Here is a 26,242-nt window from a genome sequence, read left to right as displayed (position 1 = left end):
GTCTAGTAGAGATCATGTTCCATCGGTATCCCCCTCCCCCTGTGAGGTGTGTTTTACAAATCCTAGATGCTGGGTGTTGTAGCAATAATGATTGCCAGTTAAGGTCTGAATATGTTTTTGTTATTTGTATATGAGTATGTTTATATGAATGTGACACAAATGACCAGTCATATAGTTATTGCTTACAGACTAGTATAAGAACCTGCAGCAAGAAGAGAACTCTGTTTACTGGCACATTAAGTCTTAGCAGGTGGTTTAATATCCTGTATGATTTAAAAAGCAGAGCTGTGTTTTGGATGTTTTTGGTTTCTATTTTGATTTGTTTTTGTAGTGACATACCCAGTCAACAGATTAACTTAGTTCTAGTGAAGTCCCTGGATGCGCTGGAAGAGTGCTGCTTTGACACCAGTCTGGAGTACAAGTGAGTTTCCTTCATTACTTATGATACTTAGTTTTATTTTGAACTCCACCTTTTCAATTCATGCTTTTATTCCTTAATTCTACACAGAGAGTGTAAGGGTAGGATAAGGAGCCAGCCTGTTCTGAGTTCTGCCGTAGAACCACTAACCCACACAGGCTGGCAAGGACCTTCAGAAGTCCGCATCCCTCCCAAGACAGACTCGGCCATGGGCTTTGACTTGCCCGAGGCTTTACAGTCAGGGCTTGAAACCCCCAGCACTGGAGGCAGCACATCGTCTCTGGGCCCTGGTGGCACTTCTGGGCTGTCCTTACTTCCATGTGAACATCTGATGATATTTCAGCTTGTGCCCACTGCCTCTCGGCCTCCCACCGTGTAAGAGCCCAGCTTCATCTCCTCAGTCCTTTCCTGTCAGTGCTGGAGATGCTGTTGGGTGCCCCCAAAGCCGTCCCTTCTCACAGATGAGCCAGCTGTGGCCCCACAGCCTCTGCTGTCAGGGCAAGGGCTCCAGCCTTGCTGCCTCAGTAGCATTCCATGAATGCATTCCAGTTTTGTTGCTGTCTGTCCTGCATTCAGAGCAGTATTCCAGGTGTATAAGTGAACATGGAGTAGAGGTGTGATCCTTCCCCTGGCTCTCATGGCTGTGTCCTTGTCATGTTCTCCACGCTTTGCTGGCCCTCATCACTGCCTGGGTGCATGTCTGGCCCTGCCTTGGCTTGCTGCCTACCAGTGCCCAAGGCTGTCCCCAAGAGCTAATGCCCAGCTCCTCTGGCCCCAGACTGTCTGTTGCCAGGTACAGGACTGAGTTGGTGCTTGTTGAATTTCAGGGTATGCCTGCTGGTTTATTCCTCTGTGTGTTTCTCCCTTCAAAGTGAGTGTCCATAAATGAATATGAATACACACATGCACACACACGCATATATATTAAAAAAAGCCTTCATATATGTACATAGATAAGCATATGCATAGGTGCGTATATCTAACACACACATAGGTTTTTCCACACAGTCCCTAGTGCAAGGTGAAAAGAAGCAGTGGCCACCACTGCCACAAGTGAAAACCTTGGGCATGTGTAGAGAACATGACCTTGCTCGCAGGCAGCGGGGAGATACCAGCAATTCTAGGAGCAGGGTTGCTGATCTTACCTGCACCCGTTCAGTAACGAAAGATGTTTCTATAAGTCCTTCCTTGATGCTTCTGAGTGATTACCAAGGTGTTCGGTGAAGTCTAGCTGCTTCTGCGTTGGAGCCTGTTACTGGTATGTGCATGTGTGTGCAATATAGTGCGATCTCGGGGAGCAGCTGCCTCACGTGACTGACTTGTCTGGGAGAGCCAGGCCGTTAGTTTAACAACTGTGGGTGGCATTTTGAATACTGGTTAAAGCAAATATGTTTAAATTAACCAACTGAGGTTATGCTTCAGGTGTCCCAAAGAGAAGAGCAGCCCACCAGCAGGGCAAGAAATTATTGAAAGGTATTGCACAATTGGTGTTGGTAAACCTGGAATAACTGAACAATAAAGCGCATGTATCGTTGCCATTACACCGTGAGCATCACTAGTAGTGTGTCTTCCACAGCAGTCATTTCCCTTCTAGGTCAGGGAAGGTACTGCAGTATCTTGAGTGCCTCAGTGCAGGTACGTAGAACTTTTATTTGATTTTGAACATCTGCCCAGTTCCTCCCTGTTGAGAGGAAACAGAGCAGTAATTCCTGTTTGCTTTTTTCCTTCCCTCCTCCAGTGGACCTCCTGAAAAGCTGTGAGGGGTCACAGTTGCAAACCGTTGGGCTGTGAACCTATATGGCTTAGTCAGGATTTGAGCTGCCTCTTGAGTGGTACTGCTTGTTGTGAAACCTATTAGCTGGAAATAAATGCCTCACGGAAAAGCCAAACTAGACTTCTCTGGCAGCGAGGGGTTGCCACGGGAGTACAGGACAAGAGCGAGCGGGTGGCCATGGCTGCAGGGTGGGCAGGCATTTGTGCTCCCGGGCTCATGCTGCCCCCTAGCGGAACGCAGCGGCCCCTGCACCCTGCCCCCAGCCTGCTGCCCCCTGCCCTGCACCCTGCTGGCCCCCTAGACCCTGCCCCCCAGCCTGCAGGCCCCCTGCCCCACATCCTGCTGGCCCCTGGTCCTCCAGCCTGCATGCCCCCTGCCCCACACCCTGCAGGGCCCTGCACCCTACTATGAACCCTTCTGACCCCCTGCACACAGCCCCCCGCGCTCTGCTGGCACCCTGCCTTGCACCCTTCTGTCCCTCTCAATCCTGCCAGCACCCTGCCAGGCCCATGCCCTGCCCTGCCCGCTGCTGGCCCCCATCACACTGTTGGCCCCCTGCACCCTGCCCCACACCCTGCCACCATCCTGCACCCTGCCAGTGCCCTAACTGGACAGCTGTAGGCTTGTGTGATGTGGCATGCCTCCCACTTGCTTTAGAAAATGTGTGTCTACTCAGTAATGCACCTGTGCAGGGTTGTTGAGTAAGTGAGACCTCTTGCACATCGAAGGACGTTATTGAGAAACAGATATTTTTGCTGAAGTTTTGGTTTGGTCTGATCTTCTACCTTGAGTATCTAGGTAAGAAAGTGGTTTATCTATGTGTGTGTTATGCAAACTGGAGGTCACAACCATGCTTCACTGATCACATAAGCCTTGATAGGAGTGTTGGGTTTATATACAATTTTCTTAATTTAGTTAGGAGAATTGTCCTTTAAAATTGGGGCAGGGGGGAAGAGGTAAGAGAAACGAAAACAGAGTTGTTTTCAATAAGCAGTAAGAATATTTCCCTGAGCCACTGCTTTAGTTTGGTGAAAGTCCAGTTATGTTCCGTAAGAATCTCTATGTCAGTATAAATTGCATAAAATACTCTTAAACTGCAGGTTTCCTCTCAGAAAAGGTCACAATAACATTTGCAAATCAGTACAGTTTTATGTTATAACTCCACAGGGGAAAAAAAAAGAAGTGAAACATACTTTTAAAGGGGGAAGAAGATTTCAGATAGTTAAGCGTGGTAATACAATGTTTCCTCAGTTTTTAGCTGAAACAGAGCTTCACAGATGGCAGAGCCCTAGAAGCTTTGCAGTTACTCTTGATTTTAAATGGAATACACTCATGTTATCGAGAGATCTGTGAGTGGGCCTTAAATCTGCCCTTATATTAGACAGAAAGTGAAATAAGTAGATTATTAAAATGTACTGGTATGCCACTTTTCAGCATGCATGTATATGGAAAATCTGTATGACAGGTGATTTAGACAGTTCTTTAGGCCACAGGTTTTTGTTGTACTTCCTGATTACAGAAGCTATGGAACAACTCTTTTTTTTTTTTTTTTTCCCCAACCCTAATTTATGTGGAGCTTAGGTTGAGCGAACATGTACATTCATGGCTGTTAACTTTTCCAGTTATTCTTGTAGATTATATTAAGTAGATTTTTTTCAATGAACCTCAGTGTATGGGGGAAAAACAATAAATAAATAATTAAAAGAAAAAAAATCAACGGCAAGGATCCAGTTGTAACAGCACAGCATATGGGTAACAAAGAGCAGTACATACAGTCCCTGTATTGGAAGGTTTTTCTTCTTCCCACCCCCACTCACCCTGCCTTTCTGCTAATAAAGAAGAATGTGTTGAAGATTCAGTTAACTCTAACCTTATGAAAGGTTTGCATGTAAAAAGTTTTTGAGAAAACTAAGGGGCAGTAGATTTTCTGGCTTGCCTTGTTACATTTCCCATGTTGAGGATGAATTCTGCAAGACCTTTGCAGATACAGCTTTTTGTATAAAGTTAGTGCATGGCAGAACTGGGTTGCATCTGTAAGAATAAATATTGGAGAAATATTGAGCAAATGATAAACACTGATACATATTGAGTAACGATGTGGTAAGGAGCAAATTGCTATGAAACTTGAAACACACAGTAGCCTTCCTTTAAATTGCGGTGTGGAGCTGTACTGGGTCTGGCTGAGCCCCATAGCAGCCCTCACAGCTCTGTGCTCATATCAGTAGCTGGAAAGGTGCTCATAACACAACACACCAGTGTTTTGGCTACTGCTGAGCAGCGCTGCACAGCATCAGGGCTGCCTCTCCAACCTCCCCCCACCTTAGGCTGGGCATGGGCCAGATCTTGGGAGGGGACATATCCAGGACAGCTGAACCCAAGTGACTAGTGGGATATTCCATACCGTACGGCATCTGCTCAGATGTAAAAGAGAAAGTACAAGGAAGGGGAGCATTTTTTATTTATGGTGTTTGTCTTCTGGAGCAACTGCTGGCGTGTACTGATCTCTGCTTCCTGGGAAGTGGCCAGACACTGCCTGCTGATGGGAAGTAGAGAACAGTAACACCTTTTGTTTTCCTTTGCTTCTGCACATGAGACTTTTGCTGTTGCTTCATAAAACTGCCTTTATCTTGACCCACAAGTTTCTTTTCATTTTATTTTCTCCCTGCCCTGTTCTGCTGAGGAGGGGAGAGGTAGAGCAGCTTGGTGGGCACCTGGCATCCAGCCAAGGTCAACCCACCACAGGAGCATTAAACCAACTTGCTCTTTATGGAGCTTTTTGCAAGGTCAGTAGCTGTTTGATTTGACTTTAAGACATCTTCAATCACAACTGTCATCAGACTTCTACATCGTTGTCCTGGATTCAGCAGGGATAGAGTTAATTTTCTTCTTGGTAGCTAGTGCAGTGCTGTGTTTTGGCTCTGATGTGAGAACCATGTTGATAGGACACTGATGGTTTTAGTTGTTGCTGGATGGCGTTTGTACTGGGTTGGGGACTTTCCGGTTTCTCAAGCCCTGCCAGTGAGAGGGCTGGAGGGGCATGGGGAATGGGGAGGGGACACTGCCTGGACAGCTGACCCCAGCTGGCCAAAGAGGTATTCCATACCATGGGGCATCATGCTGCATATGTAAACTGAGGGCAGGGGGGGTTGGCCAGGGCTGCTGATCGTTGGGCCAGGCATCGGTCAGCAGGTGGTGAGCGGTTGTGTTGTGTTTTCTTTCCTCCCTTCCCTTTGGATTTCATTCCTTTCCCCTTGTCCCTTCTTTTTGTATTAACTGTTGTTATATTTTACTTTGTCTCAATTATTAAACTGTATCTCAGTCCTTGAGTTTTTACACTCCTTTCTGATTCTCCTCCCCACCCCCCTGGATGAGGGGGGAGTGAGCGAGCAGCTGCGTGGTGCTTAATTACTGCCTAGGATTAAACCACAACAGTAAGATTTACTATTTTAAGTACACACTTTCTTCTTTTGTTCTTCTTTTATCCTGCATCTCCTGAAAAGCATCACCTATGTGTGAAACAAAAACTATTTGTAAAATTGACTGTGGTAAGTAAATATCCACAGGACTAGTTATCAGGCAACACCAAGAGGTCTTTTTGTTCAGCAACACATGTTGAGGTGAAAAGACAGTTCACAGCAGCTGAAGCATACTTAATTCTTTTTCTTTTGTCTTCTCTTTAAGCACTGGATGTATTTTGGGAGTAGGACTTGTTCTTTCATGTATGAGTCACAGTAGCCAAACAGAAATGCGAGTGCATGTTTCCACTCAATTCCGAAAACTCTGCAAATACCTGGACAGCAGTGAGGACCAAAGCAGATGTGTCCAGGAGGTATGACGTATTTTATCAGAAATTTCAAATCTTACTTTTACTTTGCTGCCTCTCTTTAGTAACTATAGACTTTTTACTGAAGCTTTATATCTGTAGTACTGGAATGCTTGGTTTCTATTATTTCTTTCACAATACACAGGAGTTTTATCTGCTGAAGAAAATCATAGTAACAATAATAGAATAACATGTAGGGCTGCTCAAACAGTAAGAAACTGCCTGAAAAAGTAACAGACATCACACTTTGAAGTGCTTCTTTAATTTCTTAATCTTAAGTTGTTGAAAGTTGGGTCATGAGTAACTGTGGGTATGTGTTTGTCTTACGTGTAGTTGTTACAGCTCATCTGATCTATGAGAAAGCAGACAGCAAGTTACCCTCAGAGGGAACGTTAATACTAATACTTGCTCCTTCAATATGCCCTCTGTTTCCTTCTTTGAAAGCTGGTGTCACTAGCTAATGTGAATCTTGCACTTGTGAATGCTGCTATGGCCCCATTTGCTATTCTCATGATCGTAACGATATTTTGAAGTGTGAGCATGAATTTCAATTTAATTTACCAACATATGTCCTGTAAGTTTTGACGTGGTCCATGTACCAAGTGTATAACCTTACTAAGGTAAAACTTGAGAAGTAAAACTGATGAAATTGGAGGATTTTACAACAGAAAACAAGTATTGGAATAAGCAGGTGTTTTGCACAAAAAAAAGCAACCCTGTACCTGATGTATGTTAGCCTGCAACAGCTGAACAGCTGAGTTGCATAATCATGTTTTTTCTAAGGGAGTTAGCAGAGGTTGGTAGTAGTACTCTCTTTCCCCTCTTGGTGCTGCTCTGAAAGCTTTTTATTAAAGGTCTTCTTTTATGGAATTTTATTTTTTTAGCAGTACATGTGTGTTGGGGATTAGGTTTTTGCAGTTTATGGCTCATGCATTAAAGTGTCTTGCAGGTATGAAATCATTTATTTCTCCCCAGACATCTCAAAGTGCCTTACTGAACTCAATTTGAGTTCAGTACAGCAACTTCTGAGATGAAAGGCACCATCTGTTTGACATCATGAGATAGTCTGAGATGAGAAGCAAAACCTACCCTTTTCAATTAAAATCTCTGTAAGGAATTGTAAAGATAATTACTTGAGGAAGATTTGGCCAGTACCCTAGGATGAATAATACTAAAGGGATGCACAAGAGGCTTATTCAGAGCTATAAATGGCTGGGATGTAATCCTGTACTCGAGAGGTAACTTTGGCCTGCTGTAGCAAGAGGTACAATCTGAGCATTACTTGGGCCAAGTAAAATTGTTGTCAGTCCTGCACGGTAGGTAGATGCTGTCTGCTTCCCTTATAGTCATGTGTGGTTTTGTTACTTAGCTTCAGTACTAAGGAGGTTAAACGGTGCGCTTCATTTCCTTATTCTCCGTGTCTAAGGCTAAAGAACAGAAAAAGCATCGTGTATCCTTCTGCAAGGACATGAAGCTAGTGTCATGCACTGTGTGGGAGACAGCTCTACTACATGCTCCTTTTCTGGTGTGTGGACCTACTTGTAGCCCTGATGGGATCACAGCATGCTGTGTATGCTCAGATAAATGATGATCGCATACTTCGGTTGAGAGGAGTAACTACATTCAAGATCAGCAGTTTGACCTACATAAAACCAAAAGTACTTCCAAGCTTTAGTTGTATTTGTCAGTGTTAGCATCAGTGAAGAATCTTTCAGAGAGGGGATGAACATCTGAAAGAGTAATTTGAAAACGTCATGGTTTTTTTGTCATGCTGGCACATTGCTCCATGTACACATTGCTACAGTGAATTTGATCAGATACTGGTTAATAGAATTAAATATTGTTTTTTCAGGTACTTGCCTATTCTGTGGCCTGTTCCTGTGTCTCCGCTTTCAGTGTTGGAATCATAGAAGCAGCTGAGGCTGAGGAGGCCATGAACAAGCTACATACCTTAGTGGAAAATAATCAGCAGGTCATACATAATTCAGTGTTTGGGCTTTGCTTCAGTTCTGTTTTTCTCTTGTCTATTTAATATTGGATATTGCTTTACCCAGGCTGTAACTTCAAAAAAATTGTATTGATCTACTTTCAGCATTAACTGATGCTGCCTGTGTTGTGCGTACCGTGTGATTACAGGTGTATAGCAATGGCCAGACAGTGAAATAAAACTGGATTTTATCTGTTTGATTTGGTTTAGAAGGGAAGTTAGTTTTGAGTTCTTTTGGGAATGTTTGAGTTCTCTCTTGAGAACTTTTGAGTTCTTTTGTGTCTTCAGTCCCTGCATTGTGCCAATTTTTGTCTCTTCTATGATGTGTTTCTTTAGATTCTTTTTCTTGGTAGGAAAATACATCTACTGTGCTCTTCTGATTTTTTGTTTTCCCTTAGCCTCCAGACAGTGCATCATAGCCATAGCCACAGCTTCCTACAGGTGTCAGTTTCATTCCTAGTGTCCTAGGGTTATCCTTTAAAAATGCCAAAAATAATCTCCATATTTCCGTGTGTGTTCTTTTTTGTTAAATGCTTGCCAGAAAAAAAAAAAAAGGGGAAAAAAAAAAAGGTAACCATTTTGAATCAAAGCCTGCTATTGCACTAATCAGCTGTTTAGAATATTTATCTGGAAAATAGAAAGTTAAAAATAAACTACCTTTGCTGCAGCTTTTTATCTTCATATCTGAACGACTGCTCTAAAGTAAAGCCTCCAGAGCAATCTACATGCCAAAGATCAGTATTTAGTCTCAGAAAATCCTGTATCACTTGACATGAGAAAATACTTGAAATAAGAAAGTGTCCAGTATTTTAGACAAAGACATTACTTCTAATTATTGGGAGATAATAAATATTTAAGTAATGTTTCAAAAATATTAAAAAGAATATAGAATCCTATGGAAGATCTGTTTTTTTAATGTATCTTTTTCACCTTACAGACCCATGGTTTTGCTTTAGCTCTAGGTGCAATAATATATGGATTGTCAGCTTGTGGTCATGGGAAAGCCGAAGACCTGAGTAACAAACTAATACCAGCCTGGATAAAAATCGTGCTTGCAGAGGTAAAGGAGGTTGAATTCATATCCTGTTTTTTTGGGGGTGATTTAAATGAACAGCAGGAACATACTTTTTCTTACTTCTGCAGGAGTGATTCTAGGAAAAATTAGGACTATCTGAACATGCTGTTTGACCTTTGGAAGCAAAAATACAACTTTGTTGTTTGCTAAAGAAAAAAAAACCTGTTTCTCTTCTGCTTGGGTGATATATGGGAAGTGCTTATCTCCATTAGATCTTAATTTGGACATCTTTTCTAATTTCAAACAATAAGGAGAAAATCTAGGTTATTAAATAAAGGTGCCATGTGAAATTAAGTGCTACTTATCCAAATTAGACTAACAGAATGGTCGTTATAGTGCTTGAGTTGTTATAAGAATTTTAATCTATCTCATTGTAATAAATTTGTGTGTTTGGAATCCAACTCGAAATTTACATGTTAGGATTGCAGCTGAAGGTAAGAATAAAGAAACAGTGTTTCAGAGTTGAGTTGCACTGGCATATTTTGTGGAATGCAGACAGTGCTGGAAGAAAGTGATTTGTTAGGGAGAAATGCATGATGATTTCAGATTGGGAGGGGGAAAGCCTTTAATCACTGAGACAGGGATAAATAATTATCCAGCATGCTGGAGTCTGCCATAAAAAGATTGTTGTGTGTACTAGTTGAGAGGTGTTCAAGTGACAGCAGTCATAGTTTTTTAAGTTGGAAGTGTTTTGTCCTACAGTAGTGTTGTCTCACTGCATTGACTCACTGATGCTGAATTGCACTTCCAGGGTTCTCCAACAATGCAGCGTCTGGCTGCTGTCAATGGACTGGTTGCACTGGTGGGCTCTGAAAGTGTCATGATACAGGTGAGAACAAGCAAGCCAATGGTACCTTTATCTCTTCTAGAAATTTAGGTAGAAGGCAAGGTGGAATGACATCCTCTGCATCCCTATGGATACCAGGGCATTCCATTTATGCAATAATGAGTCATGTTGGGTATGAGCCAAGCAGGATAGTATTACAATATGTAAAATGGAGTCTGTTACATTTTCTCATCGTGTGGCCCATGTGCAGTGCCATTGTGGAAAAGTTTACAGTCATGTAGGCTTTCTCTCTTCACTCCCACAGAAAGGCACATGTGCAAATGTAATCTGTCTTTTCAGCACATGTTCTCTGTTCTGTTCTTTCTTTTTTTCCCTTATAAAATTCACATAATTTTATTTTAATTTTTCTCTGGCAGCTGAAATCTGAGAGCATTCAGTCCTCCTATTTCCAAAGTAAGCTGAATGAAGTCATCAGAACCCTTACACAGGTAAGAAGGTAGCATGTGTTTCCTGCTTTGGATGATGCACTAGAATATTGTGATACCTTGAACAAACAGGCCAAATCAGCATAATGTCTGTGTGCAGCTTGAATGAGGCAATGTAGGGAAATTTGTCTTAACTAGTGGTTTATTGTCTCAATAGGTAATCAGTTTTTCGGGGCAGATTGGCCTTCAGACAAATGCAGCAGGACTTTTGGGACGCCTTCATATGTCCTGTTTGTCTTCTACCCAGAACAGGGCGTCCGGTAAGATGCTTTATTATTGCTGCTTAAAGAACATATGGAAGTAGCGCCTAGCTAAGCAGGCAGCAAGGGACACATTAGATAATACAGGCTAGGCACTGCAGCCCTGTTAAGTGACATGACAGACTTTGACTCAAGAGACCCCATGGTCCTGTGTGCCAGGCCTAAAGTTTGGAACATGAAGCAGGCATCAGTGTGCTGAATATGATCTGCCCCCATCTGCTTTTACTTGCAGTATCAAAAGTAAGGTTCTAAGTTGTTCTGATCAAATTTATATATTATTTCTGTCTGTATTCTTTCATAGAATAAATTGTAAAGAGGTTTTACGTTACATGTGGCGTATGTTTGACATTTACCCACTCCATGCCCTGAAAACTGATTAATTTTTGTTTCAGCACTTCCCACTGTATAAAAAAGCCAACTCTTAAAAACTGGTCCATAACAAGAACAAGCTGATGTTTCAAAAGTATTTTTCTAGAAGTGATCTTCTCTGGTTAGCTGAAGTCAAAAACTAGTGTTGTGTGCCCGTTCAGTGTAGCAGTTAATGCAGAAATTCATTTTCTGTTGATATATCATTACCTTGCGGTGTTGTTCCAGTATCTGTTGGTAAAATAAAGGCAGGATTACACCTTGGTTAAATACCAGTAATAGGAGGGAACAAAGTGGACGCTGTTCGCTTCAGTGTGAACCAAATTGGGAGCCAATAATATGAACTGTAGATAAACAAGATAAAGGTTCTTGCCGTTTCTGCTTTTGTGTAATCTTGGCACACATCCCTGAGGTTAGATAGATGTGGAATGCCTCGGTTGCGTTGAACTTACTAAGCTTTTGAAGCTCTCCCTTTTAAAGCCTGGCTCACCGTGGCTGATACATTTTAAGGAAGTTCTTATCCCTGGCTTTTCATTTGGGCAATTTATTTATTTTTTCAAATCTTGTACCTCTCACCAACACAAATGTTTAGCTTCCCTTAGAAGTGGAAAAGCCAGTGCATCTATCAATAAACTTGTGATCTAAATGCTTCGAGTCACCTACAGAATTAGTTAGCTCAAACATAGCTCAGTTTGGCCTTCGAATTTATGTGGGAGTTGAAGGCTATAATTTCTGCTGACATGTTTTAGTGTATAAACAGTCTTTTTGTCTTTACAGTTCCTCCAGATTTTAGTTACTTGCCTCAAAACAGCTTTATCCGGGCAGCCATTGACTTTGCCATTGAAAGTGGAAAGAAAGGTAAGAAGATCAAACTGCATAAAGGGAAATTTGTTATGACAATAAAAGGTCACCCTAATAACCTGCTTTTATTTGCAAAGAGAATTTTCTAAATACTAAATTGAATTTCACTGATGTGGAATATTTAATCTCTAAACAAAAAATTGAGTAACACTTGACACAATAAGGTAGAATTGTGTAGTTAGGGCTTTAATTTTCTCCACTGAATTTCTATGACTTTTTAAACCCTTTCCCCTTCCCTCTGTGTCTGTGAGATGATGTGTCCTCCCTGTGGGAATGAAAGTGAAATCACTTTAGGTTTTAGCATGTATCCTCAGGAATACACCATTATCAGGCAAACTTTATGCTGCCCCTTATTTCAGTGGTCCTAGGTTTAGATTCTCTGTAACAGAGTGGGATTCAACTGTGTTACTGCTATGTGTGATAAATGCAAAGGAACCTGAAGAAAGTATGCTCTTACATGAGGAGTTGTTAGTGAAAGAGAGCTGTCTTTGAGTACAGTTTTAAGGGAGATAAAGCAGAAGAGATTATTCCTGTGTGGAGCTAAGTGAGCTCACTGCTGTCCCATGAAGCAGGCTTTGCTTTCAATGGAGGTAAAAATTGGCCATGATGGCTTGCCTCCCACAAGGACTTTCACCGAGTTAACTCCTTGTGTTTAAGTAACACAGTATGTAGCAAAGGTTAGCATCTGTCTGACAATTCTTGTGGCCAGCACCTACAGGATGGGGAGGGAGAGCAGTGTCAGAAAACTTTGCTGTTCTCCTACTAATGAACACAAAAATACTACCCTACTAGATGAGGAAAATCTCTAATTAACTCATAAATCAGTTCAAGGAGAAGGAACCAAAAAGTTTCTATTTATCAGTAACAAAAAGCTTTTTTTGATAGGACATTAATGTTAACAACACGTGTTGATTACAAACAAGAGATAGCTAATTCTCAGGTACAAAAAGAAGTAACAGTAGTTTTAATAATGCTTTTCAGTTCTTCACTATAGATCGGTCTTCAGTGCAGTGTTTGCATTTTTTTCCTGAGCTCTTTAGCCAAATGTGTGTGTACAACATTCAGACTTAGATTGATTCTTCTGTTGTAGGCCCTGAATCCGTTCCAGCTGAGTTGGTGAAAGTAGCACTGGCACCTATTGCCTTAGTTGGAGAAAGCCATCAGTACCCACCTGTAAACTGGGCATCCATTCTTTCTCCTTTGATGAGGCTAAGCTTTGGTAAGAGTAACACTTTTCTATTCAATCGTCTGTACTTGTTACAAGACTTATTTACTAACACAGCTTCCACAGACTTTAGAGCCCACTTCAGGGCTTGAAATTATTGCGGGGATTGATATGTTTACTGTGCTTTTAAGACCAACTTTTTAATGTTTTCAAGCATGTATTTGTGATCACCATGTGGAAACAGTTTGTTTTCACTCAGGAAAAGACTAGAGAAGGTCAGAGCTAAGAAGTTTGGAGCAGTATTGGAAGTTCCCTAAAACACTGGTGAAATTGGCCAATTTTTTCATTTGAACTATTTACAGTAAGAAAAGCCCATCATGAAACTCAACTAATTGTATCTTATTTTCAGTACTCACTAAATGCTGATCCAGTGCCTGTGTCAGAGGCTGCAGGCAGCTTACGAGTTTGAACTGGTCTGTAGTTCATATAGCTATCACTGGTCTGACAGACACTTTCTACTAAATTACACTGGGTGACAGAGAAGAGCATATCCCTTTTTCCATCATGATCCTGATTTTGTCAATGCGCTTAAGAGTATTTTTTTCATGCTGGAGAAAAGCTTAGATCCTGAAATATTATGTCAGGCAGCTTGTATAGTATTTTCTACTCATGATATCTCATGGTGCCTGTTTTGGTTGACTTAAATGTCTGAGTTTCAAACTAATTCCTTAAAAACCCCAACAAACTACTGCACCAAGTTCTGTATTCCCTTGTTTGATTCTACTGAGTTTTTTTTCTCCTGATTTATCTAACTGATTACTGGTCTTGCGGATTCTTTTACAGCTGGTTTGGGTAAGTGCTATTGCATTTAAATTGATGGGCTGTAGAGCCCAGATACGGGAGGTAGTTATTTCTTTCTGGTGTTTATTTTACTTACACAGACTGCTTATATAAGCACTTAGAAATCATTGCACTGTCCTGTGAGGAACAGCTGCTTGCTAGATGCAGAAAGATTTGGCTACATATTAAATATTTTTGATTATACTTGAGCTGCAACTTCTGTTTTACTTGGTATTCTTGCAATTGATTGTAAAGTCTTTCAAAAGAATAAGTGAAAGAATTTCCTATACCGAGCTTTGCAGTCTATGCAGATGCAAACATGCGCAACCTTATGAATAGCTGAAATTTGTTAAATGTATGGGGACTTTTTTTATTCCTATTTTTCACGTGGGAGTCTTACTTTCGTAAATCAGGGGAATTCCAGAGGAAACAGTACATTGATTTTGTGGCTATATTTTCATTGACAGCATCGTAGTCTCTACTTTTATAGATAATTTGTCTTGACTGTCCCTCTGTAGTGTTGTGGAAGTTGCACACTCTTCTCTAGATTATATATACATACATACAAAAATAGGTCTTGCTGTATGCTAACGAGCAGTATTCATGTTGTACTAGAAAGTATGATGCAGAACAGTTGTATTATGTCCACCTAACAGTCCACCTAGAAATGTGACACTCTAACACACTTTTTCTGGAACAGCTATAGCATTAATACTTTTATGAAAATTAGACTGTGTGCTCAGTTCTCTGAGATTCTTTAGATCACTGTAACCCTTTCTGAGAATTCATGACTGTTTTTATGAACTCTAAATGTTTCACTGTAAGCATATTGAAGACAACAGATTGCTTTCCCATCTTACAAGGTTTATTGCAGCATGGTTGAGCAGAAACCATATAACATGATTGAAGTTGTACCAGCTATTCAATAGTGCTCCGAAGTCAAGTGCCATAGGCAAATCATAATCTGTGTCTTAGCAGTCCAAGCTAGTGAGAGAATTTTTTAATTGGTTACCAAAGTTTCCTGTTAGAATTTCACCCTTTCAGAGACTTGCAAATGACTTAGCTTCTCGTATAAGATATTTTAATTCAAGGGGCCTGATTGTAGACTCTTAAATCTTTGCTTTGTTCATACACTGATGTTAGTGAACTTTATAAAAGTCATGCTATGTAGATTCTCACTTTCATTACTGAAGGAACATTTTAACATGCAAAGCACTCTTAAGTTTTTTGCTGACGTTTCCCAGTAATGTGTTTTCTAATGGGTCAGATGCTAGTATAATACTTAAATTGTTTGTCCTGATATTGCTGTAGCAATCATGAGCTATGTGGAAGCCATGCCATTGCTCAAAGTACCTCTTCAACATATTTATGACTGGTTACTCTATTAAGAAACAGACTGTAACAGTCATTTAAGGAGGCTTTAAAGAGAAACCAGTAAGGAGATGTTGTAACCATTATATCTCTATGCACAGTAAGGTCTTGCCACATGTTAACCTGGAGACTGCTGCAAGCAAGCACCCACAGCAATAAGAGTGACTGGTCTCTGTTCTGTGACATACTGTATGAACATGGGATACATGGAAGAGTAGAAACATGTGAACAAATGCTTATTACTTCTACATGTAGCAAGAAGGAATATTGACTCATTTCTCCTTCTGCAGATTAAATCTTCTCTTTATTTGGCAATGAGTTTTTTATTTATTACTTTTCTTACTATTCCCATGTTTTTATTCTTGAGTGAATTGAAATGAACTTAGACAAATCCTGAGATTTCTTGCTGAAAGTGCATGATATGTGAAGACTTCTAACATGTATGTGTTAAAAGCTTCATGCAGCATCTCTAGAAAAGCAAATTTTAATGCCATGCTCTAGTAGAACAATAACCCTCCTTAATTTTATGAGTTGAGAACAAATTCAAAGTGACAATGATTTCTTCATAATTTTTGTTTGTTTTCTTTTGCTTTAGGTGATGAGGTAAAACATCTCTGCCTTCAATTGGCTGTGACACAGGCGCAGTCATCTCAAAATGCAGCAGTGCTTTTGGGGATGTGGGTGGCACCGCCCCTTGTCTACACTGTCAGTGTACGTATGTCAGAAAATTTGTGGGACCTCATCACCTCTTTCCCACAAGGTTCCTCAGTGATGATGCTTAGGATATCTCAACAGAAAAGGATTGCTGAAATTCAAGGCAAACAAGAACTGCTATGTTGGTGTTGCTTAAATTGGTTAAGACCTTTTCCCTCTCTCTTGTTTCATGCTATATCTCTAATAACTTAGAGGTGTAAGAAGGATGGCATGTAGGGAGAAAAAGTATCTTTTATTATACCAGCTGATAATCTTAGAACCAAGCCCAACCGATCTGTCCAAAAGTTTGCCTGCTTCTTGCAGCAATGTCTCTTGATCTAGTGACATGTTACTTCTTGAAAACCTTGCCTTAATTCTGTAGATAGTCAATAGACTAACGTATAGTATAATCAGATTTGGGCTTATCCTCCAGTCCAGTGGAGTTCTTCTTACAGAGGTACAATATGGACTCCGTGATACATTATGTAAAACTCCCTGAATCCCACAGTGCACTTGACTGTGCAGTTCTGTCAGCTTAGACAAGTTGAGGAGCTGGTTCCTGACAATTCTCAGAAAATCCATTGTGGATATCTGTGATCTTTTCCAGTTCTTCAAGGGGTATTTTTTTGTCTTGTAATTCTGAATTTGTTAGTCTTCACAGATACACAATTTTAAGGTGCATAATTGGTAAGGTACCAAAAAAAGAAAAATTTTAGTTAAGATTTTATTTCTGAGAACAAGTTTCTCACTGAAGTGGGGGTTTGAGGTCACAAAATGAGCTCAACCACAGGGTGCGTAAGCTTTGGATTCCTTCAAAGTAGTTACTGATTCTTCCTCACTAGCTAGCGATGTTAGTGGTGCTAGGAGTACCATGCTTGTATCCTTGGCTGTGTCGTCAGTCAGTATGCTTTATGTAGAAATACAGTGCGCACCATATGGGGAAATGACAATTGTCCTGTCAGTACAGAGACACAATATCTAGGGCTCATTGAAAGAAAGTCCCTCAGTTTTTAAGGAAAATAGAATATTGACATGTTTGAACTGGTTTTAACGCCAATTTAATTGAACCGTTTTAATTAACATTGCTTTTAATGCAAGCAATTCGTCAAAAGAGGGTAGAAGAATTGAGAAGTATTTCTGACCTTGAGTGATTTCTTATGTGATGTTTGAACGACTTTTTTATAAAAGTATTTTATAATAATATCATTTATAACAACAGTTGAAGGTCTGAAGAGCTAAAATCTGAAACTAAGCAAAATTTTTTGCTTTTCAGATGAAAACCCAGAAGTATCTTTTCATGTCCCTGCCCCTGTGGATGAAACATGTTGCAGAAGACAAACTACAGTTTTTTACAGAAGTGTTTCTGATACAACAATTTGAAGTGAAGAACCGCACAAAAACCCCAGAAATTTGCCAGTGTGTTTTACGGGGGCTCTTGCAGGCAATGAAACTTCCAGACCCTGCCCAGTACTGCTGGAGCTTTCTGTGCCAGGCTGTGGAGAAAATATTTGAGCTTCTACCGAATGAGGTTCAGGTAAGGAATAAGTATGATGTGTATGAGCATTGTAGCTGGACATTTTTACTGATGGTAAGTCCCATCTTTTTGCACTGACCTATCAGATTTGAAACATGAAGTAGATGTAAAATTTTTACTGATAGTAGTTAAGATGCTTCTGTAATTTCAATTTGAGTTATTTTCAGATATTCTTCAGAAAATGACTAAGTTGTGAAACCAGTTTAATGTACACTTTTCCCTCATAAATGATTTGGTAATGGAAGAACACAGTATTAGTACTGAAATAAATGTTATTGAAACAGAAGCAGAGAACAATCAGAAGGATGGGGGGGTTTCCCCCACAGAGGATTCAGCTTCTCACAGTGATTTAAATAAACTATCTAGCTACAGAAAGCATCTCCAAGAAAAGGTACTTTTCCATCAAAAATAAGCTGTCTGAAAGTTTTCATATACCATTATTCCTTAATTAATTAAGTACATTGAAGTCCCCAGCAAATACAGAATTTCTAAAATAGAATAACTAAGATGAGGCTAGAGACTAGATTAAATATTCATCATGATCATTAACAAAATTCCTGGACTTACCAGTTTTAATTCTGAAGAAACCTGGAAGTATACATCTAAACACACATTTACTTTTCTGTTTCCAGAGAGGTGAACTGGAGATGTATATTGATGTAGGAAATTGTATCTCAGAAATGGCTGATTCAGAGATTGATCGCATTGTCCAGATCTCTAAGGTAATGATGTTTCACTTCTGGTCTTTTTTCACAAAATCCCATGAAACAAGCATGTCTTACTGTTTTTCTTGTCACCAACGTGTTTTAGCTCATTGGGAGCATCAATTGTTTTATCTGCCATGCAAGTTAAGAGTGTTCTGGCTCTAATTTTCAGGCAGCAGAGAGAAAGAAAAGTGATAAGACCCCATATCCAGAGTTTTCTCAAGGCAGCTGAAATAATGATTATTTCACCTGGGAGCTTTGACATGGAGAGTCTTAAGTAGCTTGTTTGAGTTCAAGCAGGCAGGGGTCTGTTAGCAGAACAGGAGTGGTGTTAGATCTTCTGAATCCCAGACCAATGATGCAAACAGCAGACCATAGTCCTCTTAGGTTAGCATAACCACTTACTTGAAACAGAGCGTGAGTGCATCCCAATGACCATCTGTGCTTGAACTGGTGGATCCTCACTTCTGTTAAAAATGTGAAATACTCTGAACCACCTTTCATTCTTGACTTAGTGCTGTATTTGCATTCACATTCAGAACGTTTCCTGGTGGACAAGATGGCTAAGGATGACAATGGAATAGAAAGCTTGCAGCTTCTGGCTCGCCAGTGGAATCAATTAGCCGTGGAATTCTTAGCAGCTGAAATGCTAAGGAAATGACCTGTCTGGAAGGACTTAGGGGTTTCAGATCAGGTTATTATGAACAAACGTCTGTGACATAAAACCACGTTGTTCTGTGTACAAGCAGATTCACTAGAGAGTCAAGTGTTTAGATAAGTTAGGGAGGCTGAACTGTCATTTCCTTCCATCAGTTGAGTTCTTATTTCCACGCTGGAAAATGCCATTTAAGAAAACCTTTTTTTTTTGTCACTGCATTGAATCTCTCTTGCAAGAAGACTTAGTCTCCAGAACTGTCAAGCTGGGTAATTTCAGTTTAAAGGGGAATGTAAAATTTAAAGCAACATGAAATCAGTCAATCTGTACTGAGTTGCCCTTCACTGGACTGTTTATAAGCATGTAAAATGAAAGTAATATGTACAGTCATCTGTTTCATAATTTGTTTCAAAGGAAAATCAGCCTGCCAGATAATCAAATAATTTCTCCCCTTCTTTTATAAAAAAAGGAATGCAGCATCTACTGTTCCCACAAGAAATGTATGTTTTAATTTAATATGTTTTTTAATTGCATTTGCAGAACAACATAGAGAAGGTCACATTCACGAAAGTGTATTTAATTTCTCAAGGCAGACTGCCTCTGATGAACTTCAGTGATGTGATTAATACTGTGGCAGGATATCACCAGAAAGAAAGTATTTTGTGGATGCTCTTGCATAGTTTCTATCATGCTCGTATTGTGAGCCACGAAAACACAGGTAAGGCCAGGCTTAAAGAATAATCAACAACAAAGTCAACAGGTATTGATGAATCTACGTGGATTCTTTTAAAATAATTTTAAGACTGTTTAAGCCAAGTGCTTCCAAATTTTTCTATATTAGAAACTACTCAATCTTCAGAATGTTTCTGCTCTTCAAAAATTTCTATCAAACATTAATTTTACATTTTTATCCAATTCTTTATGTTTCTGTGGATCAGCTACAAGTCATTTATCTCAGTCAGGTGGTTTACAGACCAGAGTTTTGATTAGATCTGTATCTCCTAGTCTTTTTAGACTTTCAGTGTAAGGTAGTTTTAGAAATGTACATAGCACATCACAGGCCAGTAACAGTGCAACTCTGCTAACCTTCAAATCTAGTATCTGACTTGGACTTACTGATATGTGACACGGTAGGTAGGGTCGTGTTCCCATGAGGCTGGTTGAACCAAGGAGATAGCTTGCTTTTCTGAGGTCCTTGCACTGAATTAACACAGGAAATGAATTGCCCTTCTGCCTCTTCATAACCATACCAAATAGTTACCTGGTGGGTTAATGAGTTGGGCTGGCTCAGCGAAGGGTTTTTGATAAAGCACTGGAGCTGATGTCAAGAGAAGTAGCAGAATCGCACAGGAAGATAGAGGAGGAAGGATCTTTGGCTGCCAATGTTCACAAAACAACTTCAGAGTGTTGTATTTCTTGATGCCTTAGCTGCCAGCTGTGCCTGAAGAGCTTCAAACAGTAGTGAGTTTTGAATGAGTGAAGTGAGACTATTTTGGATAAAAGGGGAGGCCACATGAAAGGAGGCACATCTAAAGATTAAAAGCAAATGATAGCGTATGAAGTGACATAGTCTTGAAGGTGAAGATGTTTATTGGTTTGTGGGCAGTAGAACATATTTTGGACAGCAGAATCTGAATCAATGAAATGTGTTCCATCCTTGGGTTGAGGGCTGATTCTGTTTGCATGCCTTGACTGTATTTCAGTGATCCTCTCTGCACCGTAGGATGATTTTCACAGCACTCCCCACATTCTTGCTCATCCATCATGCAGTGATATATATCAGTGCTGGACTTAGATGAAGTACTGGGGCAAAAACTTCAAGAAGGCTTTAGGATTCTGTAGCAGTCATATATGCAGACTGGGTTAGTGAGACCTGCAGGCTGCCATGAAGTGACATAACTTTCAGTCAACATTTCTTTTCCTGTGTGTTCATTGTGTTGCTTGCATTATAAGAAGCTTCCATACTGTTTAAAAGCCTATATGCCTTCTGTCAGTGGCAACCGTGAATCAAATGTGATAGTAGTATTGGTAAGCATCGTCCTTCCACAGTCAGTGTTTTGTTGCTATAGTGATTTGCCTGTGCTTGCTTTTTAATTAAAAATGGCACATTCTAGTATTTTATGTGAGTCAATGTTCTTCTTCTAGGAGTGCTGAAAAGAATGGACTGGCTGCTAAACCTGATGGGCTACATCAAAAATTTAGCATACAAGTCAACACCCTTAGAAAAAGTTGACCTTAAAGAGGTACATGCTATGAAAATAATTTGTAGCTTTCAGGAAAAAAGGAGGTTTTGATGTATTTCACATTCTTCTTCAGCAATAAGTATTATTCCTCATGCTTTCGTATTTTAGAATATTGTCATCTTACTTCCATAGGGAAATTCTTCTCAACTTTTGTGAATGTATGTGTATTTAAAACTCTTACTTTAATATAACCATGATGTTTAAATTATGATAGAAGCTAAAAGTAATTAAAGGAAATCATTGATTCAGATGTACTGTATTTAGAACAATTAGAAGAAAAAAATGAATTCACCAGTAAAACTGTCTAAGCAGGTCAAAACTGTGCAGGTGCTGTTTCTAAGAGGGTTTGGACAGTTTTAGGAAACTGGTATTGTTCATTGTTATGAACTTAAACTCACCTGTTTAAGTCTGGTTGAGGACATAAAATACACTACTGCTCAGATCAGAAAGGCATTCATTATATTGCTGCAGTATTTCCCAACCACTTGTAGCACCACAAGGGTGAACCATCTCTAATTTCCCTCAACACTCAGCTTGCTGTAAAGAAGCTATATCCCCATTTTAAATGAAATGTGGATCAGCCTTAATCTAAAGGATGATTTTAGAAGAGTGTTGTTTTGCTTTTCTTTCTGTAGACAATTTAGTTGGATGTGGAGTTTAAAAAAAGGCTTATGCTGCCTCAGAGCATAAAAGAATATATTTTCAGTTCTTGCACTTCGAATGTTAGCTGAATTTTCAGATGATTGTTTTGAAGAGAAAGCCACGATCTGGATTTTTCTTTTTTTTTTTAGTTGTTTTTCCCCTCCTTCTGTATTATTCATTTAATTAAGTGTATTTTTACCTTTTTCCTGTTTAGTACATAGATTTCCTACTGTGGCTGTTTGCAGCTTCTGTAGTGGCCTGGGCTGACCATGGTGCACCATTACTGCTTGGCCTCAGTGCTAACTGGTCACCATGGAAGAACCAAACAATATCGCCGGAATTATCTGAAGATCACATTGGCAATGACCCTGCTGACAAGCTTGCTGTGCAAGAGACTCTCACTCTCCTTCCAAGCAGCATTTCCCTTTTGCTGGCTAAAGAGCCTTGGAAAGAAGAATCACAGAAGGTAAAATTACACGTAGTGGTGCACATTTTCCAAGAGTCAGAAAGCACCCCATTTTTAGTAATTATCTGAAGTCTTAGGTGGAGCAGTTATTTGCTCTATATCTATTGCATCTGACTTGTGATCTTGGGTTTCTTTATTTGTAATCAGGTATGAATGTAGTTTCTCAAGTACAATGTGAGAGTTGCAAAGAGAACTGCAGTGTTAGGAGTCAAAGTGTTAAGAAGGTACAGCTAGGAGAGGAGAGCTGGCAGGTGCTGGTAGCAAGTCAGTCTTCTAAAACACCGAAAGACAGATCCTCTGGTTGAACATCAGCACAGTGGCAGTTTAGGGAAATCGAAGGTATTCTGTGTAGCTTGTAGTGTGTCATTTATTTTCAAGTAATGTTTTCAAGTTGAAAATAAGTGTGGAAAATTGTGCCTAATTTGATAAGCCTATGGTGGGTTGCTTGTGGTTGAGATATGTGGAAGTACTATTATAAACCTGTAGCTTAATAGTTAGCTGTTTTGTGCAAACCAGAATCTGTTAAGGACTGGTTCCTGTACACCCCTATGCTCAGAGTTACCTCTGAAGTCAGAATTCAGAATGTGGGAGGAATGCAGGAGTGGGCTTTTAATATGCAAATGCCTGCAGGAGCGGGCTGTAAATTAGGACCATGCTGGCAATCAGTTAGCTGAGGGGAATGTGCTCGAGCTTGTAGGTCACGAACCCTGGGAGGACAAGGAGTGTGAATAGACTCAACAATTAACATGATGAGTCATGCTGAGAGAGCATAGGGGAGTGGGGGACGGATGGTGCCAAGGATGGCCCCAGGAAAGGTAACACCTTGCTGTTAATTGATGGTAGTTAACCACCAATCGGGGATTGCCTAGTATGCAATGCTTAGCTTCAAGGACCAATCTGTTTAAAAAGTGCAGCTTCAAGGACCAATCTGTTTAAAAAGTGCAGCTTCAAGGACCAATCTGTTTAAAAAGTGCAGCTTCAAGGACCAATCTGTTTAAAAAGTGCAGCTTCAAGGACCAATCTGTTTAAAAAGTGCAGCTTCAAGGACCAATCTGTTTAAAACGTGCAGCTTCTGAAAGTGTATATAAACTCATGCTTCTGTACAATAAATCAACATTTGCTTGCATCAAGCTGCATCCCGCCTGTCCGTCGCAGCAAATGCCTAATTAGGCTTTAGGGAAGAAATTAAGGGTATGCCCTGAAAATCATCCTGGTTAAGTTTGAAATACCACATTGTCCTCCAGGCACCCTGTGCTGCTAGGAAACAGTGAAAAATGGGGGAGGTCAAAAAGAGGGACAAAGGCAGTAGGAGTTCTGAAGGATTTGCAGTAAAACATTTGGGCAAGTGACTGATAAGAAAGAATTGTATTAGTAAATTAAAGGCATGAACAGACAAGACAGAGGGAAGCTATTTACTTACTGTGCCTTCTTTGTTACAAAGGATTATTGAGGTAGTGAGCAAGGGGAGTTTCAGATCCAGCTGTGAGAGAAATTGCTCTGACAGTGAGATGTACTGTAGGGCGCTTGGATAGCTTGGGCAGAAGCTTGATGCGCCACTGCCTCTGACTAGATAACTATGCGTTTAACAGCAGTCAGATGTTACCTGTCAAGCTGAAAAGGATTTGTGGCATTCTGATACGGAGGCTCTTTTAATTCAGATTTTCCTTTGTATTTCTATGTTTAGTTTGTTGACTGGCTGGTCAGTATGATGGAAAGTCCTAAGGAAGCATTATCAAAATCTTCTGCAGACCTGCTGAAAGGTATGATATTTTTAATGGGTTCCTTGTTTTTCCATAACTGTCAGTACTGATCAAAATCTAGTTGTTGAAAGGACTGAGATGAATCTGTACTGTTAGTATATGTAGGAGAGCTACATTTTGTCTTTAAGGAAACCTTTACAGGTAAGAACACCTTCTTAGTATTTGCTGTCTCATCTGCTAACTTATGGTGTGTTGCTGAAGACCCGAAGTACCTAAAGGTACATCTGGTCCTACAAGTGTATTTCAATGATAATCTGCCAATTATTTTTGAAGTTACCCTTACAAATAAAATGCAACATCCTATTTGGACACCCTCCAGTACTAGAATCACATAACAATTTATTCAGGTGCAACTGAAGACTGAACTGTAGGGAAGGGATTGAAGACAGATAGTGACAGCCTAGTAATGTGGTCTGACAAGAGGGTAGAGGAATGACGGTTGCTGAAAATATGTATGAAAAGAAATATGGGAAGTACATGATATTTTGAATTACGGTAGTGGTATGTGGCCCTAGCATGCACCCTATTGCTCACCTAGATACGTAGGATTGTGAATGCGATCTGTGCAAGTCATTTTAAAGAGGACACCACAAATATTCTCAAGCAAACTGAGTGTGCTTGTGCTTCCTTCCATTAACACAAAGCACTTCTCTTGAATCACTTGATTTGTTGGACCTAAACATGACTTCTTGAAATACGAAGTTTTTTGTATCAGTAGAATATTTAGCCTTTTTTGGAGGGCCTGCAGTCTTTAGTCTCTGATAAATTTCAAAATTCCCATGTTGTGGAACTCTGTGGAACTCCACCAGAAACAATGCTAAGGGCTGTTGGAGTCTCTCCTCTGTACATCAGAGGGTCCTGATATACACTATATCCTCAGTATGCCCTGAATGAGATAAGTCATTGTTTCCCTGGAACTTTCCCTTGTTTTTTTTATTTTAAATAGTAGAACACAAAATTTGCTTCTGGATGACTAGAAGGTGACTGGTTTGATTACTGGGTTTTGCCTAAATGCATGATGCTTTCAAATTGAATTAAGCAATCAGTGGATTGCATTTCCAATCAGTGAATTGCAGAGAGGACTCGAAACATTGTACTTCGTGCTTCTGACCTTTCCTGTGCCTCCTGTCTCTTGCATCATTGCTCACTGAATTCAAACTTCCTGCAGCGTTGGTTGATATATGTCACTTCAAAGTGATGGTCTAGTTAGCAGATGTGATAGGATTTCTGTGGGAGACATACCATAAAGCAGATGAAAGGCCTAGTACAACATCCCATTTCCGTGTAGAGACTAGTGTATGTTATGAACAGCAGAAGTAGTATCAGGCACTCCCAGGCTAGGAAGTGAAAAATTCATAAAAAGAGTTAGTAAAAGGAGAACTGAATGTATACATGTATATAGCTAAATGACTAGGAAGAAGACTTTCACATCCTTTCCAGTCTGGACTGCACAAATTCATGTCATTTCTCCTTGTCTTTACAGTTACACTTCTGGCCTTGAGATCTCTGGCAGAGTTCAAGAAGAAAGCAGTGTGGACTAAAGCTTATGGATGGTAGCTGCATGCCGTATCTTACTCAATGAAGAAAACTGTTCATACTTGAAAAGCCTAATATTAACACTCAGGCATCAAGAAGACCAATTTCAAAGAGGTTTCTTATCAGAAGGCTTATGAGAAGATCTGTAAAATGAAAAACAGCATTTTATTTTTCATTGATGGGAGTGGTGTTCTTTCACAAGCTGCCTAGCATGGTTTGCACTGAGCTGAAACTAAATGAGAAATACACATTTAGTTCTTTCAGTTGAGTTCCTTTAGTGACACCTGGAAGCCTCAAAAGCTGGAGTGAAATATTCCTTTAACTCATGTAAGCTTTTTAAGAATGGGTGAAAAAAAAACTTTGCAAAATTTGTTTGGATGTAGCCTATTTACTAAAGTATGCTTTAGTGTAACAGATGTATGAACGAGCTTTTAGTTTTTAACTGATCAACCTTTTTTAGTAATAACGCAATGCTGTTGTGCAGTAGTGAAAACACGTTGAAGGTATATAATGTGAGCAGGGTTTCTGAAAGGGGTGGTATGCTTGTCAATTTTGCAATGGCTTTTATCATGATGATTGAAATAACTCAATTATTCTAATGGCTGCAATGTCCTCAGCTCCGGGACAGTTGCAGTTTTCTTTCCACTTAAAACTGTTCTTGTCTCCTTTATCCTCTTTTTCATGTAAGGATAGTTTTTCCCTGCCTCTAGGCAAAAGGGACAATACAGCAATTCTTTTCGACCTTTGCCATCTTAAATAGATTAGCCCCCAACATTTTCCTTATTTAATAATCTTCT

General features: G+C 40.0%; 1 protein-coding gene across 2 annotated transcripts in view; it reads left to right on the top strand.

Moving 5' to 3' along the window:
• Nucleotides 1-26,018, top strand: part of FOCAD (focadhesin) — a 121,562-nt gene extending 95,544 nt beyond the window's left edge. For both annotated transcript variants that reach the window (XM_055790331.1, XM_055790330.1), the window contains exons 29-45: nt 332-421; nt 5,874-6,021; nt 7,868-7,987; nt 8,940-9,062; nt 9,829-9,906; nt 10,281-10,352; nt 10,507-10,609; nt 11,753-11,833; nt 12,927-13,055; nt 15,808-15,923; nt 17,179-17,439; nt 18,072-18,161; nt 19,339-19,516; nt 20,944-21,041; nt 21,898-22,149; nt 23,834-23,909; nt 25,393-26,018. In XM_055790331.1, coding sequence (XP_055646306.1) covers nt 332-421; nt 5,874-6,021; nt 7,868-7,987; nt 8,940-9,062; nt 9,829-9,906; nt 10,281-10,352; nt 10,507-10,609; nt 11,753-11,833; nt 12,927-13,055; nt 15,808-15,923; nt 17,179-17,439; nt 18,072-18,161; nt 19,339-19,516; nt 20,944-21,041; nt 21,898-22,149; nt 23,834-23,909; nt 25,393-25,466 — 2,089 coding nt within the window. In that variant the 3' untranslated portion in view covers nt 25,467-26,018. The remainder of the gene's footprint in view (nt 1-331; nt 422-5,873; nt 6,022-7,867; nt 7,988-8,939; nt 9,063-9,828; nt 9,907-10,280; nt 10,353-10,506; nt 10,610-11,752; nt 11,834-12,926; nt 13,056-15,807; nt 15,924-17,178; nt 17,440-18,071; nt 18,162-19,338; nt 19,517-20,943; nt 21,042-21,897; nt 22,150-23,833; nt 23,910-25,392) is intronic.
• Nucleotides 26,019-26,242: the final 224 nt, after the last annotated feature.

The sequence above is a fragment of the Falco peregrinus genome, chromosome Z (assembly GCF_023634155.1).
Source record: "Falco peregrinus isolate bFalPer1 chromosome Z, bFalPer1.pri, whole genome shotgun sequence".
In the NCBI taxonomy this organism is placed as follows: domain Eukaryota; kingdom Metazoa; phylum Chordata; class Aves; order Falconiformes; family Falconidae; genus Falco; species Falco peregrinus.
This window is presented reverse-complemented; position numbering and strand designations above follow the sequence as displayed.